At 43.2% G+C, this 22,478-nt stretch overlaps 1 protein-coding gene across 3 annotated transcripts in view; it reads right to left on the bottom strand.

Moving 5' to 3' along the window:
* LOC112457504 (FERM, ARHGEF and pleckstrin domain-containing protein 1-like) overlaps positions 1 to 22,478 on the bottom strand; it is a 39,663-nt gene that overhangs the window by 15,196 nt on the left and 1,989 nt on the right. The window contains exons 2-11 of one of the 3 annotated variants that reach the window (XM_025020622.1): positions 21,698 to 21,970; positions 19,780 to 19,884; positions 19,484 to 19,706; positions 19,266 to 19,389; positions 19,092 to 19,179; positions 18,831 to 18,986; positions 18,530 to 18,690; positions 18,080 to 18,154; positions 16,250 to 16,392; positions 15,132 to 15,356 (exon numbers count right to left, since the gene is read on the bottom strand). In XM_025020622.1, coding sequence (XP_024876390.1) covers positions 15,132 to 15,356; positions 16,250 to 16,392; positions 18,080 to 18,154; positions 18,530 to 18,690; positions 18,831 to 18,986; positions 19,092 to 19,179; positions 19,266 to 19,389; positions 19,484 to 19,706; positions 19,780 to 19,884; positions 21,698 to 21,883 — 1,486 coding nt within the window. In that variant the 5' untranslated portion in view covers positions 21,884 to 21,970. Of the gene's footprint in view, positions 1 to 1,948; positions 15,357 to 16,249; positions 16,393 to 18,079; positions 18,155 to 18,529; positions 18,691 to 18,830; positions 18,987 to 19,091; positions 19,180 to 19,265; positions 19,390 to 19,483; positions 19,707 to 19,779; positions 19,885 to 21,697; positions 21,971 to 22,478 lie in introns of those variants that run through there. The other 2 variants (XM_025020620.1, XM_025020621.1) reach the window with 2 other exon arrangements.

The raw sequence follows: 22,478 nt of genomic DNA, 5'->3' as shown, positions 1-22,478 counted from the left end.
ACTGTAAAGGGACGAAGAATAGAAGCTCGGTACGCTCGGGATTTTGGTCTTTTCTTTCGTGTTTTCTCTTTTCTTTTTTTTTTTTTTTTTTTTTGTCAATGATCTCGTTTCGCGATCCTCTGGTGCGTGCGGCCGCGCGTCTACTCGCGCGAGCCTCACTGCCGTGTAGCGTGGTACTTTCTTAGCCTGAACAGTGTGCGGTGTATGGCTTCCCGTTCAACGTGGGTACAGCGGTAAAAATCGATTAGTCAGGGTGCGTGGTGTTGCGTGAACCATTACGTTACGCACCTGGTTCACACGGTAATGCATGTGCCAGGCCGGCGAGTTCACGTATCCGTTCGTGTAGGTCCAGCGATTGTAATCACCACCACCTGTCGAAAAGCATATGTAAAGTACATATGTATGATGTATACATGTAGGTAGTCTGTCGTGCGAAGGCCTCTGTCACTCTGTTCGTGACTGCGTGATTTAGGGGACCCGTACACTCTCCAACATTGAAAAGAGCCGCCGAACTCGGCGCTTCCCTCTTCGATGTGAAAGATCTGTCCGTTCTTTTGAGGATACTTTCACGTATTTTGCCACAAAAAGAAAAGGGAAGAAACAAAGGCGAATATGCCCGGTTCGGGAATGATTCGTCGTTGAGCGAGGACCGATTTTGCCAATATTGCCAATGTCATTCTTCTCTGAGCAATCAGAATTTAAATGCCAAAAGAGAACTAAATTTCATGAAAGTACACAGAGTGCGAAAAGGATAAAACGACCGAAGGTTTCCAGGAAATCATTTTTTTTTTTTTTTTTTTTTTTTCCCGAAAATATAGCGATGACCTTTCTGAGTGGGAAAAATGAATTCAAGCTTGATGGAAGGATCTGTAAATGAGAAATTTCGCGATAGGTCTAGGACGCCCTGTCTAAAAATACCGGTATCCTCCTATGTCATTCCTTTTTTTCAAGTTGATCGACAAGTGCAGCTGCTCGAGGCACTTGGGCACTATTTCTAAATCGGATAATTCAATTATCACGCGTCGAACGAACGACACGCTTGACAATCTGAGAGTGAACTCGGAACTTTTGTAACAGATGAAATGTGTATCCTCCGTGTAACTCCGTTTAACGTTTCGCATGGCGTTTCTCACGTTCAATTGATGTGAACAGAGTGTCCCAGACCCAGTGAGCTATCTCTCGTTCGGTTCTGACGTTTGTTCAAAAGGCGTTCCCCACGATTCTCGAGTCGACGCATCGTACGGGGGACGGAAATATCCGCGTCGTTCTCTTCTCAATCCCTCCGTGCATTACGCGTTCTAGATGCGACACGACCGTTGCATAACTACGGAGATTAGATGAGAGACGTGATGAGAAACGAATTTGGGGTTCTTCGAACTCGAGCGGCGCGAAAACTTTCGCGGACACGTCAATGATCGCGCAGGGCGTACGATTGGCCGCCACGATCTGCATGAACGGGGGGAAATTATGGCGTTATTATGTACGTTTTACAGGAAACAAGACTGAAGCGAGTCGAAAACTTGCGCGCAGTCACAAGTGAAGGGCCGGGGGAGACAACAAGTGCGTGATAGAGACGAGTGCGATATGTGTATAGGTGCGATTGAAAACCCTCGAATCAAAGTCTGATATCGGGAGTCCAACATTTCTTTTTTAAAATCTTGCAAAAAAGAAAAAGATATGTGCAATTTAATTTGTAGTGGCGCACGTAATGTACGTCAATATTTGACAAGTATAGATATTTGGTGTGGACGAAAAAATTAAAGTGGAAACCAAAAAGGAATTACTAAAATTTTCTAAATGTTTAAATATTATCCCTTTTTTTTAATTCCAACAAAGTTTATTGACAATTAAATTACAAAAAAAAATTAGAAAATGTATATACTGTAACTCCAAGGGGACAATAAATTTTATCATTTTCTCAAGAAAAGAATTAGAAAGAAAGGGATTTAATTTAAATAAATCTAAATAAATTGATAATTTGACATGTGGATTAAATTGTACAGTTATATAGATTACACTATAAAGGTATCTCATAAACTGCAACTGATCACTTGCTTGAATATAAAATTTGATTGTAAATTCGTACTAGATATTAATTAGCTTTATTATGATAAAATTATAATTTGTATGAAATTATGTATCATTTATACATGGAATTTATTGGAAAAATTTTTCTTTTTTTATTCATTTTTTTTATACGTGTGCAAGCATTATTATAAAGACACTATATCGTTTTATAGCATTAAGAGAAATTAAATCTTAATAAAACCTTTTTGAAATATGAACTTATTCGTTATGTTTAACAAAAATAGGAATTTTAAAAGTCGAAAATGCGAGTTGAAGAAACATGACAGAGAAATAACAATTGTAAATAGTAGCTCTTAAGTTCAGACTCTGATTAGAGGATCTCTAGGGGATGATATTTATAGTCCGATTTTATATTTAAGATCGTCTTAAGTCTGGTCTTAGACAGTCTGAAGATTCCATTCAGCCAATGGAACGACCGTATACTATCTTAAAATACTTAAGACGATCTTTAATTAAGATCAGATTATGAATATCGCTCTAAGTGCGATATCACATGATAACAGGACCGAATCTGACGATGCACAGATGCAGGAGTCAAGAGACGGAAAGGACGTACCAAAATCATGAGTCTCGTGGCGAATTCGATGGAGTAAACCGCAAATAAATGGAAAAGGTTGCGAAGAGAGAGAGAAAGAGAAAGACAGTGCTTCTGATCGAGTAAACTGAACTGATGGAAAAGTGACGTTACATTGTTTCCTTTTCGTAATGAAACGGCAAACTTGCGCCGTGTTTCCTGCGGTTTGATAGCATTCGTGCGTTCCCGATCGAATTCGCCGTCGAGTAGAGATACTCATACACAAATGGGGACATGTGATACTAATCAAGTGATACTAATCACGCATCAAAGGGTTTTGTTCGACTAATCGCCCAGGCCGTGCTACTATAGACATTAACGTAACTAGACCAATGTGGCGAGTATGACCTCTGCACCGAGTATATTTCGAAGAGATGACTCGTATGTTAACCGTTCGTCGTTCGTGACTTCTGCGTCGTGACTTCTCAAAAATTCTGCTTCTTATGACTTCGGTAAATTTATCAAAAAAGGTGCTCAAAATTCTACCTTGCACATTCATATAACGACCATAATCGTTAAATTATCGATGCGAGTTTCAAGTTAGCGTCCTAATGTTCGCGTCGAAGGTTCTGTCTGCTTCATTAATTTACATACGCCGATGCGTTTCAAGTGAATTTTAAATAAATTCATCTGGATATCGCTGTAAGATCGAGAAAACCAGACAAAGAAAAAGATGTGCCGTTGTGAATCATTTGGGCACAGATAACGGGGGAAAAAAAGAATCTTCGATCTTCGGATCACGACTCTCGAAGGTGAATCGCGGGAAGCTCTTTTCCAAATAGAGATATATTTACAGACAAATCTTCCCGGAGATCTACTTTTCTCGTTCGCGGTCAGATAAGCCGTCCATTACATATTTCTGTGTGCCGCTCCAAAATCAGGACCATCCTGGAATTGCCGGAACCGCGACCTATTCGGATGATTCGGCAACAGCCATTCCGACGGTTCTCGCTTCGGGCAATCCCGGGATAACTGTCATTCCTAGCTCGAACTACGGCATGTACAGGGTGTAATCAGAAAATCCAACGGTATGATGACCCTTACGTAATCCTTGAAGTAAATCTTTCGTTCGAATTTAAGCTTATGGCTCGGAACGTGCGCGGATATCAAAACTGAGAGAGTTTCGTCAAACAAGATAACGGCATGCCATCGTTTATCGGCACTCAGCAGTCATCTCTTTGCGTCACGCGTATCTTTCCCGCTGTGTATCCCTCTCGTCGTAATACACGATCATCGAGTAACGATTTTAATGTATCCGTGTATAATAACGACGATATGTATTGCGAGAATCCCCGATATACCGACAATACAGATAACGATCTCGCCTCGTTATTAGGAATGCTGCGATTCCCGAATTATTGACGAATTATTGCTGCAATTAATTGCATTTACCGGGAATCTATCCAAAGATACTTCTTTCCAGGTATACTTTAACAAGCCTTTGAAATTAAACTAATGTTCTAGCCATTTAAATAATCGCGCTCTATAACGGGAAAGCTAATTAGTTCCGTATTAATTAAGTATCAATCCTGCTGTTCCATTTGATCTATTTTTACCTATTTTCATCTTTAAGATGTGACACCTCTGTAAGTATTGCACCTAACATTTTAAAGATTCGTAACTCGATATTTCGTTTAATAAATATGCACCTATGAAACGCAAGAGAAATTGTATTCGATATAAAAACTAACTTGTATAAAATATAGAGATTTAAATTAAACTATAAAGATCTAAATTAAAATATAGAATATATGAAAGTACTAAACAGCAAACAAGGGCGTCGACAACTTTACTACGTAAAGTTAAGACGGCAGCAACCGCGATTCGAGGATTTCTTACATCGACCCGAGAAAAATAAGCAAAGTCGCGCTTCTGACGATGCCGCGCTCAATTGTAAATTTGCAACTGTGAAATCGTTATCCCGGAAACACATCGTGTGCACTCGGTAACAGGCGTTACTCGTTCTCTCAATCGTACAACTCGGTACGCTTACGTAAATTTTACCTATTTAAAAATACGCACGCGCACGTGCGCGCATAAAACGCGTCGAATTTGTTCGCTTCGTACTAAATTGCGCACACGACGAACATGGTATAAAAAACTAGGCACAATACAAGCCAATGAGAAATCCAAATGGGACTTTCTATTGCTTCGCTCGAGTCGGACTCCTTCCTAAAGTTTTTCAAACCGCACGTTTCTTTCATCGGGAGGCAGCCTCCTTCTCCCGTGAATTTGCCCGCTATAAAGCCGATCTTTCTCTCTCTCTCTCTCTTTCTCTGTTTCGTTCTCAAAACCACCGATCTACGGGTAACGAATAATTGCGAGCGATAAAAGTATACACGTGTACCAGTCGTATTAGCTTCAAATAGAAATTTTACTGAACGAGCGAAGGAAAAGAAGAGAAAGAAAAACAGGAAGAATCAAACTCCTCCGAAAACAGCCGAAACGCGTTTCTACCTGCGATCTTCCTCTCGCAATAAGTATCGGCGGTAAATAACAAGTCGCCCAGTAACAATCTTAATGCGGGGCATAGATCTCCCGGCCTGATCTCGCGGATGTGTTTGTCGCTAGGCGAATAAGTCTCGCGGATTAATGATTAGACGACGCTTAAGGTTCCCACTTAAAATCAGAGAGCTTAGCGACTACTACTCGGTTGGTCCATAGAGCCAACGTCTATTAACGAGTAACAGGTGCTCCTCTCCTTCGTCGAGGGTAATTCCATACGCGGAAGATATATCAGGGGATGCACCTGTCATTAGAAGCGCGGTGCACCACGTTTTACGTATCTACGTTGAGCAACTTTTACTCCTCCTTTCTAATTCGCGTGCGCGAAGCAAACCGCGGCGAAATCATATAGCCCATATAGGGATCCGCGTTGTCGTTGCTGTTCGGAATTCAATTCGAACAATGGAAACAATCGGCCCCGAACGACCTTACGTAATTCCGCGTTTCGTTTCCCTCGTTTCCCTCTCGAGGGGATCGCCATCTTGAGCGACCCGCCGCTCGCGATTGATTGTCCTGGATCCTGGATGAATTCAAGGTTGCGCGACCGTGTAAAACGTCGTACATTTGCGACGCCGTGATTTAGCGCTATTTTAACCCTTTAACGTTGTTGTACCGTGTTGCACGATTATTACGTTGCCGTGCTAGTTATAATTGTATAACAAAGCTACGTTGAATTTTGTAGGAGAAAAGAATGTTACGTTATTCGTTCAAAATACTCGCACAATTTCCCTTAGCAATGTTGAAGGTATGTATTTCGTGCGAGAAACGAAACGAGGGTACGGGCTGATTAAAGGGTTAAAAATGATAATCGCGATGACGCGGCTCTTCCTTGAGTCACAATTATCTTCGAAAATCCTACGTCGCTTCTTCGATCTCTATGCCTTATTAACATTATTAATTATTAGGATACAACGTGTCGCGCGTAATGGTTGTCGTTCTCCGAGTCGCGCGCGGGCACGTCGATCGCGATAAGTTAAGATACTCCTCGCTTCCCGTGTGTTATGCATGAATATTACTCGCTAAAATATATTCATCTCTACGAGGGGATGGGGACCAGAGGGGTTCTATCGTAATATCAAAGTAAACCGGGTCTCTAAAACGCGTAACAAACCGTATCTGTATCCTTAACGATAATTATGCTACATTCTTTGCGCAGCTTTTGATCATTCAGCCTCGGGCGTTCCAGCCCGGAACGACGGACGTCCTCTTTGTCTCGTCTGTCCAGTTTTCGTCGCCGTTGGTACCCTCGTCGTCGTTCATACCCGTATAACTCCCGATTCACGATTGCCACTCGGCGCGATATATTGCCGGGCAAGTCGTGGTCGTTGAATCGTCGTCATCAAGATCGCGGAAGGCTAGGCTAAGTCGTTGATTCATTCGCGAGATCCGTTTCTCATTTGATCTTGGTTTGCGTGATAGTCAAGAGTGCCAACGCACGACTACGAAGTCTGTCAATTCTAAGGTGCGTTCAATTCCACACGAACTTTGCAAATCCTGCTAGTTTGAGCCCGGGTGAGCGCAATCGATCGCGTTCAATTCTATACTTAGCGTCACTCGTCGACGCTGCGTCAACGCTGCTGCCGCCGACGCTCGTCCTTCGTCTCGGACATCTCGTCGTCCTCGTCGTCCTCCACGTCCAGACTCTGGCCCTCCATCAGCAGCGGCGGCGGAATGTTCGCCACGTCGAAGCTGGAATCGGTGCTAGACACTATGTGGCCGTCCTTGACCTCGAGATCGACTACCACGCGGTGTCGCCTCTTGGCGTTCTGCTGTCGCTTCCGGCGGAAGGCCCGCTGACCCCGATCGGGCGTGTGCGCCGGGCTGTCCATGCTCGAGGACGTGTCGCCCTCGCTCTGCGGGCTGCGGTTGGACGAGGAAGGCATCGTCTTTGTTCTGATCTGCGTTCTGATCGGCATAGGCGGGCTCGACGTGGTCGACTCGCCGCTCAGACTCGTCGTGGAGTAGTACGGGGTCGACTTCGCTCGGATCGGCACCATTACGGGCCGCACGGTGGACCGCGTGCCCTGATGTCTGCCCGCCTCGTGCGGACTCGGCTCCGAGAAGCCGCGATCAAACTTGCTCGGCGACCTCGTCGACGGTTTCTCCCGTTCCGGGACGTCTCTTCGTTCCTCGGACAACCAATCGTCGTCCGCTACTCGCGCTTGTAGGGTTAGATCGGCGTACTTCTCGTGCATATCTTCTGAACTGTCCCCGCGGCGAACCTCCATCCGCACTTTGTCGCTACTGGAATACTTCATTGCGGGCACGTTATCGTACAACTGATCCTCCTCGTCCTCCTCGGGGATCGGCAACGCCGTGTCGTCAACGCAGAGTGTATCCTCATCCGGGACCATTTGGAAGTCGTCGTCGTCGATGGCCTCGTCGTACTCGTTTCGAAGAGTGATACGAGGCGGCGAGATTTCGGTGAATTCCTGGGGATAAGCCCCTTGCTGCTCGTCGTCGTATCGGCGTAGGCGATGGTGCTCGTCAAACTGGTTCTCGATAAATCGCCGCGCCTCATCGAACTCGTCATCCTGCGTTCGAGATTGACGTAGGTCGTCGTCATCCTTGACGGGCGTCTCGGTCTGCAAAGTCTCGTGCTGTTCGATCGCGGAACCGGCGGCTTCGTCCTCGTGAAGAAACAAGGCGGTAGCTGTCGCGGGCGGAGAAGGCAGTGGTGGCGACATGGGTAACGGCAGCGAAGACGGGGACGGCGGAGACGGAAGGGAAGAAGTGTCAGCTGACTGGCACTTGGAGTTCGGTCTCATGCTGGTCGCGCTCCTCTCGGACGTCGTGGTGTCGCTCTGACTCTTGTCCGCAGCCGTCGTGGCGTAGTACTGTTGCGGTATCACCGTCGTACTACCCGACCAGTCCGAGATTGAGGCGCCAAGCTCCGCCAGCGAATTATCGTCAGACTTTGTGCCGGAGTACTGGCAAAACTGGCGCACGGTGTTATTCGAGCTGGACCACTCGGACATAGACAGGCCCATCGACGTGTCTTCACTGTGTGACGAGCCGGTTATGTACGAATTCGACTTCGGTTTTACTGCGATCTTGACCGTGCCGTCGGCCGTCGTTGCGGACGTCGAGCTTTGCCCGTCCTCCAAAAGGGTCGAATGCAGATCGTCGTGCAGCGTCCTGTTCTCGTCGCTGGAGTCGCTGTTTTGGTCCGCATGGACGGGCGTGTCCGTGCTGTCCGTAACGGTCACCTTGACGGCTTCCTCCGGTTTAATTTCCATGTAGAATGTTTCCACGTGACTCACTATCGGTGTTTCAAAAACGGGTGAACTGGGCGGCGACGGCCAGTCCTCGGAACTTTGCAATTGCAATCGCGAACGCCTGGTCGTTCGCGGCGACTTCGTGTCATCTTCGTGCGCGCCGACCACGTCGATGGGGATGTCTGGTAGCTCGGAAGAGGTCCTGCGATCGTCGGAAACGGATGGTAACGCCGTACCGGACGGAGGATCCGATGATAGAGACGGCTGATGATCGCTCGACATCAAAGACTCGTCGTCGAGGCTCGGTGACCTTGAGCTGGGCTTAAACGAATCCTCCAAGTCGCTTCTGTCTTGTTCCGACGTTGTCGATCGTTCGGATATTCTCGACAACGTGCGCGAAAGCGAAAATGCGCCGTAGTTAGCTAATATTTCGGGACCAATGATAAAGGTGCCAGGAAAGTCCGCTAAGTCCTCTTGGTAACTGTCTTCGTTCTGACCGTTGCTGTCTTCAGACTGCGATTCACGCTGCACGTTGTTCTCGTCCTGAGGCACCCAACCGTCCTCGAGACTAGAACTACCGGAGCTTCCTTGTGGGAATGATTTCCACGTGACGCTCATTTCCTGCTTCGGAGGATGTTGCGAGCCACTGCTGTTGTCGTCGTCCATAGAACCGCTGTCTCGGGCGCCTTCCATCATGGCGATCTCCCGACGGTCTATTATGGGTTGTATCTGGCCGATCCCTAGCGGCCGGGCGATGGAACACGAACTGGAGTCCGGGTCTTCTCTGTCCGGTGTCCAGGTGTTGGTTTCCTCACTTCTCGAGCGTTCGGTGCTTAGTCTAAGTTTCCTATCGATGGAGAGACGATTGCTGTCCGCGATTTCCGCAGCCTCTCTGGCCGGTTCATCTTCCGGCAATTCTTCCGCCGTTTCTTCATCTTCTCTTTTCATCTCTAGATATTCCGGCGTCAACTCGACTTCGACCAACGTCTTCTCGTCCATCTTATCGACACCGTAGTCCGGTGAACTTAATTCGCTGTCCACGCCTCGCGTCTGTACTTGCGTATCGAGCGCGTCGAGAGTATCCTCGCTCGTATCGAGGGAATCCAGCCGCTTGTGGCTTTCCTCTTCGTCTCGCTCGTCGATTTCCACTCGCACTTCCGCTATCTCTTCCTCTTCCTCCTCCGGATTCACGTCGTCGTCGGAACATTCTTCGATGGATATTTGTATCGGCGACTTGACCATATCTGGAGGATCGTCCTGATCGTAACAATGCAAGAAGAACATGTCATTCTCTCGAGCCGCGCTTATGGTTACGTCAGGCACATCATCTCTCTCAGACGGACTTCTCGAACCATCGACACGAAAATCATGTGGGCGAGAAGGAGATTTCGTTGATGCAGTTTCGCTATCGGAAACTTCGCTCGGCGATTCTGTCTGTTTCTGTTTACAGACGACTTCTGTGCTAGCGCTCTTCACGAAAATCGTAGAGACTGCCGATTGATCTTGATCCAACTGAGCATCTCTTGACGTACCAGCGTTCGCATCGAAACTCTCCTTAGAAACTTCCTGCTCAGCACCGGAATCTGTAGAACTTTGATCAATGAATTTTGTCGTTTCTTCTATTTTAGCGCTCTCCGTGACTTTCGGCGTTTGCGTTTCGTTAATGGAACTCACAAACGGAATTCGGCCATTCTCTTGTCCCTGTTCGTAGGCTATCGAATCGGCGCCAGGGACAATCTCGTTACATTCTGTCAGCGGCGACTCTAGATACTGTCCCGAGGTTTCGGTAACGGACAGAGAATCCGTGCATATCTCCGGTATGGTCGTGTGATCGGTACTGTCGGATTTGTGATTCGGGGAGGCCTCCATCTGAATCGAAAGCACCTTCGATACCGTGCTCGCGCCTTGAGCAGCTTCTTCGGCGGCGTTCTCTTGATCCTCCAATGTCTCCGACACGTCCACTGTGTCATCCTTGCTGGAGAACGCATTCGCCGGTGGTAGTCTGTGCACGGAGATCACCGCGGCGTCCAGAGATTTCGCGCGCCGCTGAGCAGTAGGCGACTGCGTCGCACCTTGACGCTGAAGAGCGCCAATTCCGCTACCTTCTGAAAGACCAAGACGCGCGCGAGCGAACAGTATCGGCGTCTGTCCCGGTTTACGTAAGACCAAGGGAGATTCGGTTAAATCCTGAGCAAGTGCCGTTTTCTTTACGCTGTCCTTCGTTGGTTCCTTGCCTGGCTCTTTACCTGACTCTTTGCCTGATTCCTTGACTGCTCCCTTGGACTCGTCGACTGTTACGGCTCGTTTAGTATCCACTGGCTGATCAATCACCACGTCAGGTTTAACACACGGCTTTTCCTTTTCCTGTTTAGGCTGCTTCGATTCAGCAGCAGTTTCATCACTAGTCGCCTCCACTTTCAAGGCCACTTTTCCGCGTACCGTTTTCGAGTCCTGTTTCGACGCTGCGTCCTTAGCCGCAGCAGATTTGCCTTCGACGGCTGCTTTGGCGGCAGCTTTGAGTCTTTTCGGTGAGATTTTCTCTACTGAATCTTTCTTCTCCGTACTTCCCAAGCTTTTCGAGATTCCCAACGACTTCGGTCTTGACTTCTCGGACTTTATCGCGCCTTTAATTAGCTCGTCGTCGACGGATGCGGATTTCGCGCGAGTACTCTTCATTTCTTCCTTCTCATCCTTCGACGTTGAAAACGGTTTGTCGGGCAATCTGGTTACAGATTTCGATCTGCCCTTCTGTACAATGCTTATTTCCGGCGCCACATCAGTCGAATCTATTATTATGATCTCCTGTGGCATCTCGCCGAGCTTTAATTTGGATTTGTCAATTTTTGTACTCGCCGATGGCGAACGTGACTCCTTCGATGCGCTCTTTTTTAACGGTGGTTTGTCGCCCTCTAATGATTTTGATTGTTTTTTGAAATCTTTTTTCGGCTCGGACTTCACCTTCTTCACCCTCTTCGGAGAGACATCTTGCACGAAGTGTTTATTCTCGACTTCCGGTGAGAGCAAGGTATCGATCGGAGCCTTCTCTTCCGCCAGCGATAAAGACTTCGATCTTATCGGTTCCGCGTGCGGTCTCAGCAGGAAAGGAACGAACTCAGGAACTTTAAGACTATCCAATTCTAAAGTAGGTTTCACAGGCACTTCGTCCAAAGGCAAATCGGCGACTGGATCCACGAAATCATCAAATCCTGTATCAATGATCTTCGGCCTCGATATCCTTGTGGCGGAATTTTTATTAACTTCCGAAAATTTCGATTCTATTCTCTCTAAAATACGTTTCGTTTTTTCGGGAATACTTGGCTTCTCTAACGTCTTTGGTTTTTCCGGAATCGGTGGTTTCTCTGATTTGATTTCCATTGTAGCCGGTATGTGAACTTGAGCTATTACAGACTGTACGTTCTCTCTCTTTTGATCATCGTCCGACAACTCGTCGACGGCTCGTTTCGGGGAACGGTCCCGTTCCTTCACCGTCTGTTCGACGTTTCTGATTTGGTCACCTATCGTTCTCTCTTCAGCCTGTCCGCTAGGAGGAATTTCAGGTAATGGTATCGTCTCAATGCTATCTTGCTTCTCTAAACTATCGTCCGGTGCTTTTAGACTATCTATCTCTATTTTTGCCTTGCGTTCTAAATTCTGCTTCATTTCCATGCCAACGATATCGGCAAAATTCAGGGCAGCTTTTATTTTAGCGTCCGCTGTTTTCGCAACATTAGTGGGACTTCTGGGCGCTCCGTCGACAGATTTCTTCTTCTGTATCACAGAGACGATAGTCACGCTAGAATCAGTCGGCGATTTTTTAGGCGAGCGTTTTTCGATGGCCGAGATAATGGTGACATTCGGCTCCACTGGCGACAATTTCGAAGGTTTCTTGTCCAAACTCGATGACTTCTTGCACGTGTAATCCTCGATGATAACTTCGGCTCTGTTCCTATCTAACGAGCCGCCCTTTGGCGAAAATTTCTCAGGAGAATGGGTCTTCGTTTTCGAGGGGCTCTTCTTAATAGGCGACAAACTGCAAACGATGCTCTTCAGATCAGTGGGTGAGAGTTTCGATGTTGGACTCAGAATACTTCTCGGCTTATCCGAAGGGCTTAATATCGATTTCGGTCTTGCGGCGGTAACCGCGCCGCTCTTCGATTTATCCGGAGATAGTTTATTACCGGCCTTGTCTATCGAAGAAAGCTTGGTCAGATCGAAGTACGGGAGATCTGTTACCATCTTTAGCGGTAACTTCGGTAAATCCTTGGCGAGACTCTTGACATTCTTCGAAGTTTTGCTGCTATCCGACTCGGATTTTTCGTCGGACGCCGTGCCGTTCATGACGTGCCTTTTGTGCAACGTGTACGGGATATCGACATTGGTTTTTTGCATCGCCGCACTGTCCGAGAACGGTTCCTCATCGCCGGAGTCGGCTGGTGTCAGATCTATGGATTTCTGATGCATCAGTATGTGCCGCTTGCTGTTGGATCCCAGTCTCTGCCGCGCCGGATTCGGATCGCTCTTCGTACGCTCCACCGGCACGTGTCCGGGCAACGCGGTCTCCTCGAAACCCAGCACAACGCCGCCAACAACCTTCGGCTCGTACTCGGAGAATACGGTTTTCGATTTCAAATTCTCCATCTCGTGCGGGACGCCGATAACTGTTTCTGTACGGGATTCGATAGACAATTTCGCCTGTCGTTCGCGCTCCCGTCTCTCGTCATCCTTTCGCGCTTTCTCCAAACTTCTCCAGTCGTCGCGTTCCCGCGGTTTCTCTTCCGACTTGGCTTTCTCGGACTTGCTTCTACTCTTCTTCTGATCCTTATGCTCCATTCTCTCGATATTCTTTCTACGTTCTACGCTGTCAAAGTCCAGGCACTCGAGACTCCTTCCCTCCCGCGACTCCAAACGTCCCAAGTATTTTCGCTCACGCGAGTCCAGTTTCTCCAGGCTCTTACGCTCGGCGCTCCTCGATTCGATCTTTCTCTCATGAGTTCGTTCCCTTTGTTCATAGCGCTCCAAGAATTTCAAACGTTCGATCGCTCGCGGATCGAAGTCGAACTTTTGAGAATCGAGTCTGTCCACGCTCATCCTTCGTTGTTCTTTCGGAGTCAACCGCTCGAACGGACTTCTGTTGTCGGAATCGTATCGTTCTAAAATATGCCGATCGTAGTCGATAGATGCGGCTCTGTTCTTCCTCGCTTCCCGAGAATCGATCCGCTCGATACTCCTCTCCCGGCGCTCCGAATGCCGATGATTGCTCCTCTCCTTGGGACTCTTTAGATGCTCCATGCTGCTGCGCAGCCCTTGAGAGTCTAAACGATCGACGCTCTTACCGCGCGATTCATAGAAATCATTGTAATAAAAGGCACTCTTCTCTCTCGAGTCTAGATGCTCGTAACTCCTCTCGCGCACGTCGAGCCGCTCGATGCTTCTACGTAGCTCGCGCATATCGATCCGGTCTATACTGCGACGGCCGTGACTGTCCGATCTCCGTTCGCGCGAATCGAGCCGATCCACCGAACGACGTTCTCGCGAATCGCTCTTGTCTATTCGCCTCGAGTAATCCCGCTTTCGCTCCTCCCTCTCGACGCTTCTACGCTCCTTCGACAAGACTTTCTCGACCTTGACGTCAGAATCTCTCGATTTCCTATCTCTAGACTTATGCCCCCGACCTAGACTACCCGTCTCGACGTACAACCGCGGATGATCGTCTAAGCTGGCGATACTGCGCGCCCTGGTCGTCTTACCTTTCGCGTTATAATCTACCGTTTTGTTTCCGTCAACCGGGCTTAGATCGTCGTCTATTCGCGATTTCGGACGCATAATACCCTCGTCTCGCAAGACCTCCGAGTCTACGTGAGTGATCTTGTACTTTGGCTTTAAATTCTTTAACTCATTCAGGACAGAAACTTTTTGCTTCTGCACCTGCATCACCACGGGATCTTTTCTGGCGGAGTCCTGATGCGGAATAGCCGTCTTAGACGGTTGTTCCATGGAATTGGCGTGTCTCGTTTCAAACTTGCGTTCTATCTGAGTGCCCGTTCGTTGTATCCTAGATTCGGTGATCACAAAATCGTCGTTCGCCTTGGATACAGCTGAGTACCGATCGATGGACTTAGTTTTAGAGTTCTTGAGATCAGTGAACGCGGATCTGTATTGTTGTTTCTCCGAAGGTTTTAACGATCTGTGCTTGACGAAGGAATCGGTTTCCGAGTCCATTTGGAACATCTCGTGCTCGATTCCCTCGTCGCTCTGATCGGATATTGGTTCGTGCTCGTCATGCGGACTAGAATACGATTCCGGATATTCGAATTCATGCTCGCGTTCTAAAAGCTCGTAAGAATCGTGTGAGAGATCGTCGTGCGACAGATCTCCAGCGGGACCCGATTCCTCATGGCCCGATTCGGTAGACAACGACGACGTTCCCGGGTAGGAACTGCTGTAGACACGCTCGGGGACAGAATCGTGATCTAGGGAAGGTAATTTCGAACTAGCGGCGCTATACGAACGATTACTCTCGTCGTAACGTGTTACGGGGTTATCTAGCTCACCCTGGGAGGCTAATTGAAATGGATCTAACGGAAGGTCTGCGGCAACCTTGTCGTCCCGCGGCCGCGCCTTACCGGAGTCCTCGAAACTAGAAGCGTACAACTCGCGACAACTAGCCGACCGTTGCCAAGGGTATCTGGGCAGAGGTCGTGGTGGTGGGAATTCTGGGGGACTGCTGTTAGAGGGGCTGATACGACCTGTTGATGAAATCCGTTGCTGGTTGGTAGCATGTGTCTGCCGCTGTGCTGGGACCTGGCTGGGGGTGGCTGGCGAATGGACGTCGATAGAGGTAAGCGTCCGAAACGATGTAGCTGTGTCTTCTCGACGGTGAATCGTCCCTCCCATCGAGGCACTCGTCACAGTCGTCGGAGAATCCAGTGTCATCGAACCGCATGACAGAGACAGAGCTGGGGTTGCCAGGGCTGGAAAAATCGTATCGCGTGACATAAATCCTCTTTCTTCTAACATCCCTGATGTGTAATATTATGAAATTTTTATATGTGACTCTTGTGCGATCACGCCTCTGCTGTGTTAATTATTCTAATGGATATTTAATTAGCAAAATAACTACTGCGAAAATGAATTTGTCACGCGTGTACACGCACGACACTTGGTTCTTTTCATACTTCGAATAACATAAAAGAATGTTAGTAAATTAATACACAATATTAGTAGTAAACTAGTGTTAACGGTTTTATATTATTCTGCTATAGTAATCAATAATATTATTATATTATTCTAATACAATAATCAGTATACACTATATAATATATTATTATCTAAATCGTGTAGTGATATAAACATTATATTTTATATTTCTTTTCAAAACTGTTAATATTGCTTTTCAAAATATCAAAAGCTAATTAATATTTAATTATTTAATTCTTTATGTACAATTAATGTAATCTCAAAATAATCTTTTCAATTTTAAGTCTTAATTATACATATGTACATTTCGGAAATCCTTTCAATGTGTCAACGAGATATAATCATAATCATAATCACAAATATATATAATTGACATTTTCTTACGTTATAATTTTTACATACACGCGCGCTTGCGCTTGCACGCGCGCACATACACGCACACACACATGATTTTTATGAACATAATAAACTTTAAGCACAAAACGTCCGTTTAAAAACAATCTATTTAAGATATACGCTATTCTACTCTACTATTACAATACTTTAGTTATGATACGGTGAAAAGAAATAAGGCTAGAAACAGGTGGACAGAAATAGATAGCCAAAGGGCGGAGAAATTAAAAATAAAGCGTTTGTTGTGGAGGTTGGTGTCGGTCATGGTACATACCAGGATCGCCGAGGGGCAGGAGGGGGTGGGCAGAGATGCTGGAGCTGCCCATAAGGGAGCTGCTTGGAGTGGCCCCACGATAGCCTCCCCCCTCCGAGCCCTGCAATGCCCTACCACCGCTAGTCTGCCGGAACGAATTGGACCTGCGAGCAAGAGAGAGTCAAGTTCAGCATCAGACTTAGGCTGTCAAATGCCAAGCCTGTGTTTGGAACTAGCTTATCCCTTCTTTCTTTCTTTCGTTATTGTCAACGATCGTTAGTAAGAAAAAAGAAAAGGAAAAAAAAGAACGCTTCTCGACTAACTCGACGCTACGATGCAAGGAATTATGCACATGATATTGATTTTCCTACCAATCCACATCTTGAAATACGATGCGATAAACAAAAGTAGATTACTTCTGATACGATACACGGTCAATACCGCCGTTAAATGTTTTTTCACTGCAATGTAGTATGTTATTGTCGACACGCGTAGAGCTAGCTTTTATATTTTTAATTATACAATATAACAAGATAAAAATGTCACTTATAAAATTAACAAATGTGCTGCTAACTATGTATATACATATTTACTAATTATACTTAATAAATAAGTATATATAAAATTAGTAAATCATCACGGGCTGTGTAACATGTCGCGAGTGCAACGGAGAATTGTGTATTATCACTGAATTTAAGAATAGTGAAAAGACAGCCATTATTTTCAATAGAATTTGAAATTGTAAAAAGAGGCTGTCCTGCTCTCAAAAATGCCATATGGAATATACTTTACAGAAACATTAATTAATATAGAAATCTTTATTCGCGCGTTCGCAAATAGCCATACGTGCAGTAATTATATGAAACACAAGAGGAATATCTTGCGTGTTCCAAAGCACAAATAAATACAAAGAAATGTGCACTTTTAAAATAAATATACCTAATGTCATATTTAGACTTCAATGCATTCAGCTTTTACAATTGTATATAATTGTTCACGGATAATCAAAGATTCATGTAAAATTTGATTATTTCACGATTATTGCTCTCGAGATGAAAAAAAGTCCAGAAGAGATAAAATATAAAAATATTTAAAATCGTCTTAATGCACAGAGATCTTTTTTAGCAAGTCTGATATGTAGTAATGTATGAACGATTCTAACTTGTTTAGAAGCAAATTTAATGTTACGCGTATTTTATATTAATCTTTTTACATCAATTGATGTTTCAATATATAAAGGCGTTTCTCAACCGTGCATCGATATCGCACAGCAAATGAATATCTGCCGGCGGTATATACAAGAACAGCTTATTTTGTTTCTTCAACTGTATCATATAATAGACTATCTTCTATTTTAGAGAACAATCTACTGCTATGGACAAATATCTTGTTGGATATAACTGTTAGGGCAGTGAAATGTGGTACTTTGCTGTGTATTATTAGATACAACAATATAAATAATTAGTGATCACGCTATTGAGAGAGGGTACACTCATCATTCGGGTTTATCGTGCCTGATGGTGAGCCTGACTCCCCGCCACCCCTGTCCGAGCAGGCAACACTGACAAACGGAAATATAAAAATGGATATGATAAAACAGTTTCCGCTATAGAAATTGGAAACGTTTTTAATACACATACGAATAATCGACTTGTATCCCGGTAAAAGCAAGACCGTGCCACCTCCTATCTTACTCACAAGTTTTGGTGCGTTTGTTAATAAAAATCTCAATGGTACGAATCAACATTAGGAGAACAGTACGTGGTCTGCATGCACTACCTACGTATTACATGGGTATCCAAAAACTCTTTTAATTATTCAACAACTCCTCGATTTCTTAGAGAAACTTACCTTTGAAATGTCTGCCTCTTCACGTAATTATCTCGAACAAATTCAACAATTTGTTTCTGGGTTTTGCCGCTATACCTGGTGATATATAAATGCACAACAATGTAGACAGAGAGATATCTTGATATTATAATTATCCGAATTTAACCTTTAGAAAACGGGCAAGTTTTTTCATTACTTTGTATGATTTTTATTTATAACTTCCATATATGTGCTAAAGTGTTATACTACGAAAAATAAGCGACCCCCGTGGAGCCTAAAAATAGACTTCCCGTCCTCTACACAGATTAAAGTACTATATATATTTTTTTTAAGTTTATGTACAATCACAATTTTAACATAATATTTTCAAATATGTAAGACATTTATCTCTAATATATTTAAAAACGTGAAAATTAGACGTTAACTTTCTTTAATAAATATAGTAACATTCTTGGAGCTAATTTGACATACCTAAACGACGATCCACGGCTAAGCACTCTAGTTTTCTGCCTTACGACTCTCTTAACTACAGAGCAACGGAAGAAGCCATGGTTTTCTACACACTTTTTCCAAAAGTTTTTACACTCATTACGTCCCTCAAAGAAAAATTCGACTGTATCCTTATAATACCCCTATAGATAACAAAAAAGTAACATGAATACGTGATCATCAAAAATATGTTATATTTAAGTGCTCATTAATTAATACTTTATTTAATGCAAAAATAATTGTTTTCAAGATTTCAAATGCTAAAGATATTTTAAATACTCACATAACCCTCGGGATGTAATTTGATTAAAAAACGTTTTCGTTTGAAACTGATTTTTCTGATTTTGGCCCAACTAAATGTATTTATCTTAGTATAATTTTGAAAGACTACAATGCCCATATGCGCCACTGCGAGATTTAGTGGAACATTTTCATGATCCTAGTATAAAAAGAAACAAAAGTATGAAGATATTTTATATAGCTACACAAGATTTGTAATGCCAGATATATGAGATAAGAGAACAAATCTTTTAATATCGCCTACCTTAGCTGGATGCATTTTCATTCCATACAATTCGCAACGTCGAGCTGTTTCTAAGAGATTGAGATCTGCCTCCGCAGGAGATTGACCCCTATTAACATTAAAATGATATATGCATGTATGCCCGACATTAATAGAAAATTACTTATCTAATGAAGTATGATATATAGTTTTTACGCATGTTTCTTGTGATTCTCCATAATACGTCGTTCTAACTCTTGATCCTGATGAGGCACAAATTTGAATGTTGATAAATATGTATGATCTGGATAATCTTCTATCACATAATCCCCACATTCCGCTACAAATAAGAAAACAGATGAAAATATTAATTTGTTAGGTCGTGTTAGGCTTAGATTTAAAATTAATAGTAATAGAAACAACATTATAATTACCTTGAACAATATAACTAGCCATCAATGCTGCTGTGTTATCATTGCATTGCAGTAAACCTTGAGCTAAATCCCGTTTGATTTGTTGACAGAATAAATATCGTGTAAACTCCTCTTCAAGCTGTGCAGGATCTGGCGTATAAAATTTAACACAGAACCTCAGTAGCGGATCAATAAGAGACAAACCAACTTGTCTGCACACTGGCTTCTCCAAATCCAACCAATACTGTAAATGTCAAAATTTCTTTAATTTTATTGTTTATTAAAAAACGTTATTTACATTAAGAGTCACATCTTACTTTTGTGAAATTTGGTTCTTGATATTCAAGACCAAAATAATCCGCTTCTAAAAGATGCAATTGCTTACAAACTTGCTCGAACAACACTTTACCCAGTGCCTTAGCCTGAAATTTTCAAATAATAAGATTTATACAATGTGATATTATACTATATTATAAGCTTTGACAACAACTAGTTGATAACAACTTGAATTATAAAATGTCGGCATCTCTTTATCTGTGTTATGTTTTTATAAATAATTGTCACACAAAATATGTCAATCAAAAATATGTCAAAGTCATATGATCGAAAGCTGTAAATGTGCAGAATGATCTTATTGTACTTCCACTATAAAAAATTAAGACGCTAGAATAAAATTAATCTCTGAAGAAGTAAGCAACACGTTGCAAGCATTGTAAATAAATAATCAATAAATGAGTGTATACATATTTCACACACATTCAAGGAGATCCCCCATTTGATACATTATATGCTCCAATAGCTCATTCTTCTGGAAATATATGCACTATACAACATGTATAGCGAGTGCCTTGCCAATATAAAAATACACAATATTATAAGCTAATAAAAATTTTTTAATATAAATAACTAAATATTGCATTTATCAAGATCAATTCTAAGGTTCTTTTGAAAGTTTTCAGAAGATTGTTTATCTATGCCTCAGCATATGGATATAATAACATTTTATAAAAGCACACCTCATATTTTTTAGAAAAAAAATGTAATTTTTAAAAATGTTTAAAAAATTTTAAATGATATAACAAGAAAGTGAAAATCTCGTGTATCGGAATTTTACGTTAAATCGCTTTAGGGAGAAGATTCTAAGGAGCTTTGTAATCAATGACTCTTGACCTGGATAGATGAAGTAAATAGTTTAACATGCCTATGTAGCAGAATATAGGATGATGGAACTAATGCATATGCAGACTTTTTGACTACGTAAAAGATACGAACGATCACGAGTTCAACTTACAAACACTGAAAAAAAAGAAGTGTCAAATCAACACTTATATACTTGTATATATACGCAAGAATATATAATCTTTTGAAATGAGATTATATTACATTAAACGAAGAAAACTTGCTTGAACGAAGCCGTTTATTTAGTTAAACAAAGTTTTATATAGTTCAATCAAGAAAAAAAAGTTGAAATTCTTATAAGAAGATTATATATTCTTGCGTATATACAAGTACATCAGTGTCGATTTGACGCTTCTTTTTTTTCTGTGTAAAAGTAATGATAGCAAATATGTTAAATAATATATATACATTACGAAGATTAGATTATATCAAAGGGAGAGATACGAGCTCTCTCCCGGATTAGATTATTTAATAGCATTTTAATACATAGATAAAATACACGCGGGCGCGTAGCGCGGATACGTAACAGCTTACGCTCGCGAATGTGATAAATAGGGGACTGCACATCCAATTGCTGTATAATGTCGAATTATGAAGGTACAATAAGAGATTCAAGCATCATTCAACGTCACTTTACAACACCGTTTATTCCAGCGATAGTCTCTGTGTAGGGCACGAGAAGTCATCTTTTCAAGTAGTAAGGACGGCAAACAAAACATTTTCACGTACAGTTTGCACATTTTTATATAAATAATGCACAGGAAGGTCTCAGACTAAAAAACATTGTTACGCCACGTAAAGAGCAAGAGGGTAGAATATTCTTAACTTACATTTATTTATGGATTCTATCGTGACCTTAGACAAAAACTCTTGTGTTTTTTTTTTCCATAAAGAGTACTTTCGAAACTTTATTAGCGAAAGAACATTGAATTTCGTTGGGATCATGATAAATGAGATCCGTTGTGCAATTTTCTCCGCGTGCCTTAGCGCGTAATTGTCGCGAGCAGTTGAAACGCAGGAGGATATCATTTGAGGGTGAAATAAGGTATCCTTTACCTGCACTTGAAACATCGTGATAGAATCATCCAACATCTGTACACGAACTGCCAGCATCTTTCCAGCTTTTCGCGGTGTTGCGGGAGGTGTCCTACTACCTCCGTCCACACCAGCCGGCGTCGAATGACTGTGAGGCATTTTCGAGCCGGCGCCCTTCATACCAAAACTGTCTATATCATTCATCATACTGTCATTTGTTCTGCCTCACGGAGCAATCGTTTAATGCGTATTTTCTTAAGAGGGACAATCAATATGTTTATATTATGTCATCATCTGTAACGAGAGAATTATAACAGATAAGGGATTACGTTTAAATATTTTATGGTGAAAAAAAAAGATTAAGCCAGTAAAAAAATTATTCTACATTTCTACAATGTGCAAGTTTTCTACTGTGAAAAAAAAGATACTGATTGTGAGATGATAAGAATGACGAACTTAAGTGAGCTTGTTGGCGATCAGATAACTTAAATATGTAAACAGGAAATGGGTGATCGTAAGAGACGTAGCAGGATCATGCGTGTTAAAAAAGGCCGAAATGTGATGGGATATTTAAAGGACAGAAGAAGCAAAGCGTGTTCTTTCCTCAATTTTTCTCAGTTTTATGGAGTAATCGTTCAACGCGTATTTTCTTAAAAGGGACAATCGATACATCTATATATTATGCCGTCGTCTGTAACAAGAGAGTTACGGCAGATAAGAGATTACGTTCAGATTAGATGTTTCACGGTGAACAAAATTAAGCGAGAAAAATTATTAATCTACAATGTAGAATTGTAAACAA

This window comes from Temnothorax curvispinosus, unplaced genomic scaffold (assembly GCF_003070985.1).
Source record: "Temnothorax curvispinosus isolate PA1 unplaced genomic scaffold, ASM307098v1 QBEX01007794.1, whole genome shotgun sequence".
Classification (NCBI taxonomy): Eukaryota; Metazoa; Arthropoda; class Insecta; order Hymenoptera; family Formicidae; genus Temnothorax; species Temnothorax curvispinosus.
Note: the sequence above shows the minus strand (reverse complement) of the source record. Positions and strands in the feature narration are given on the sequence as shown.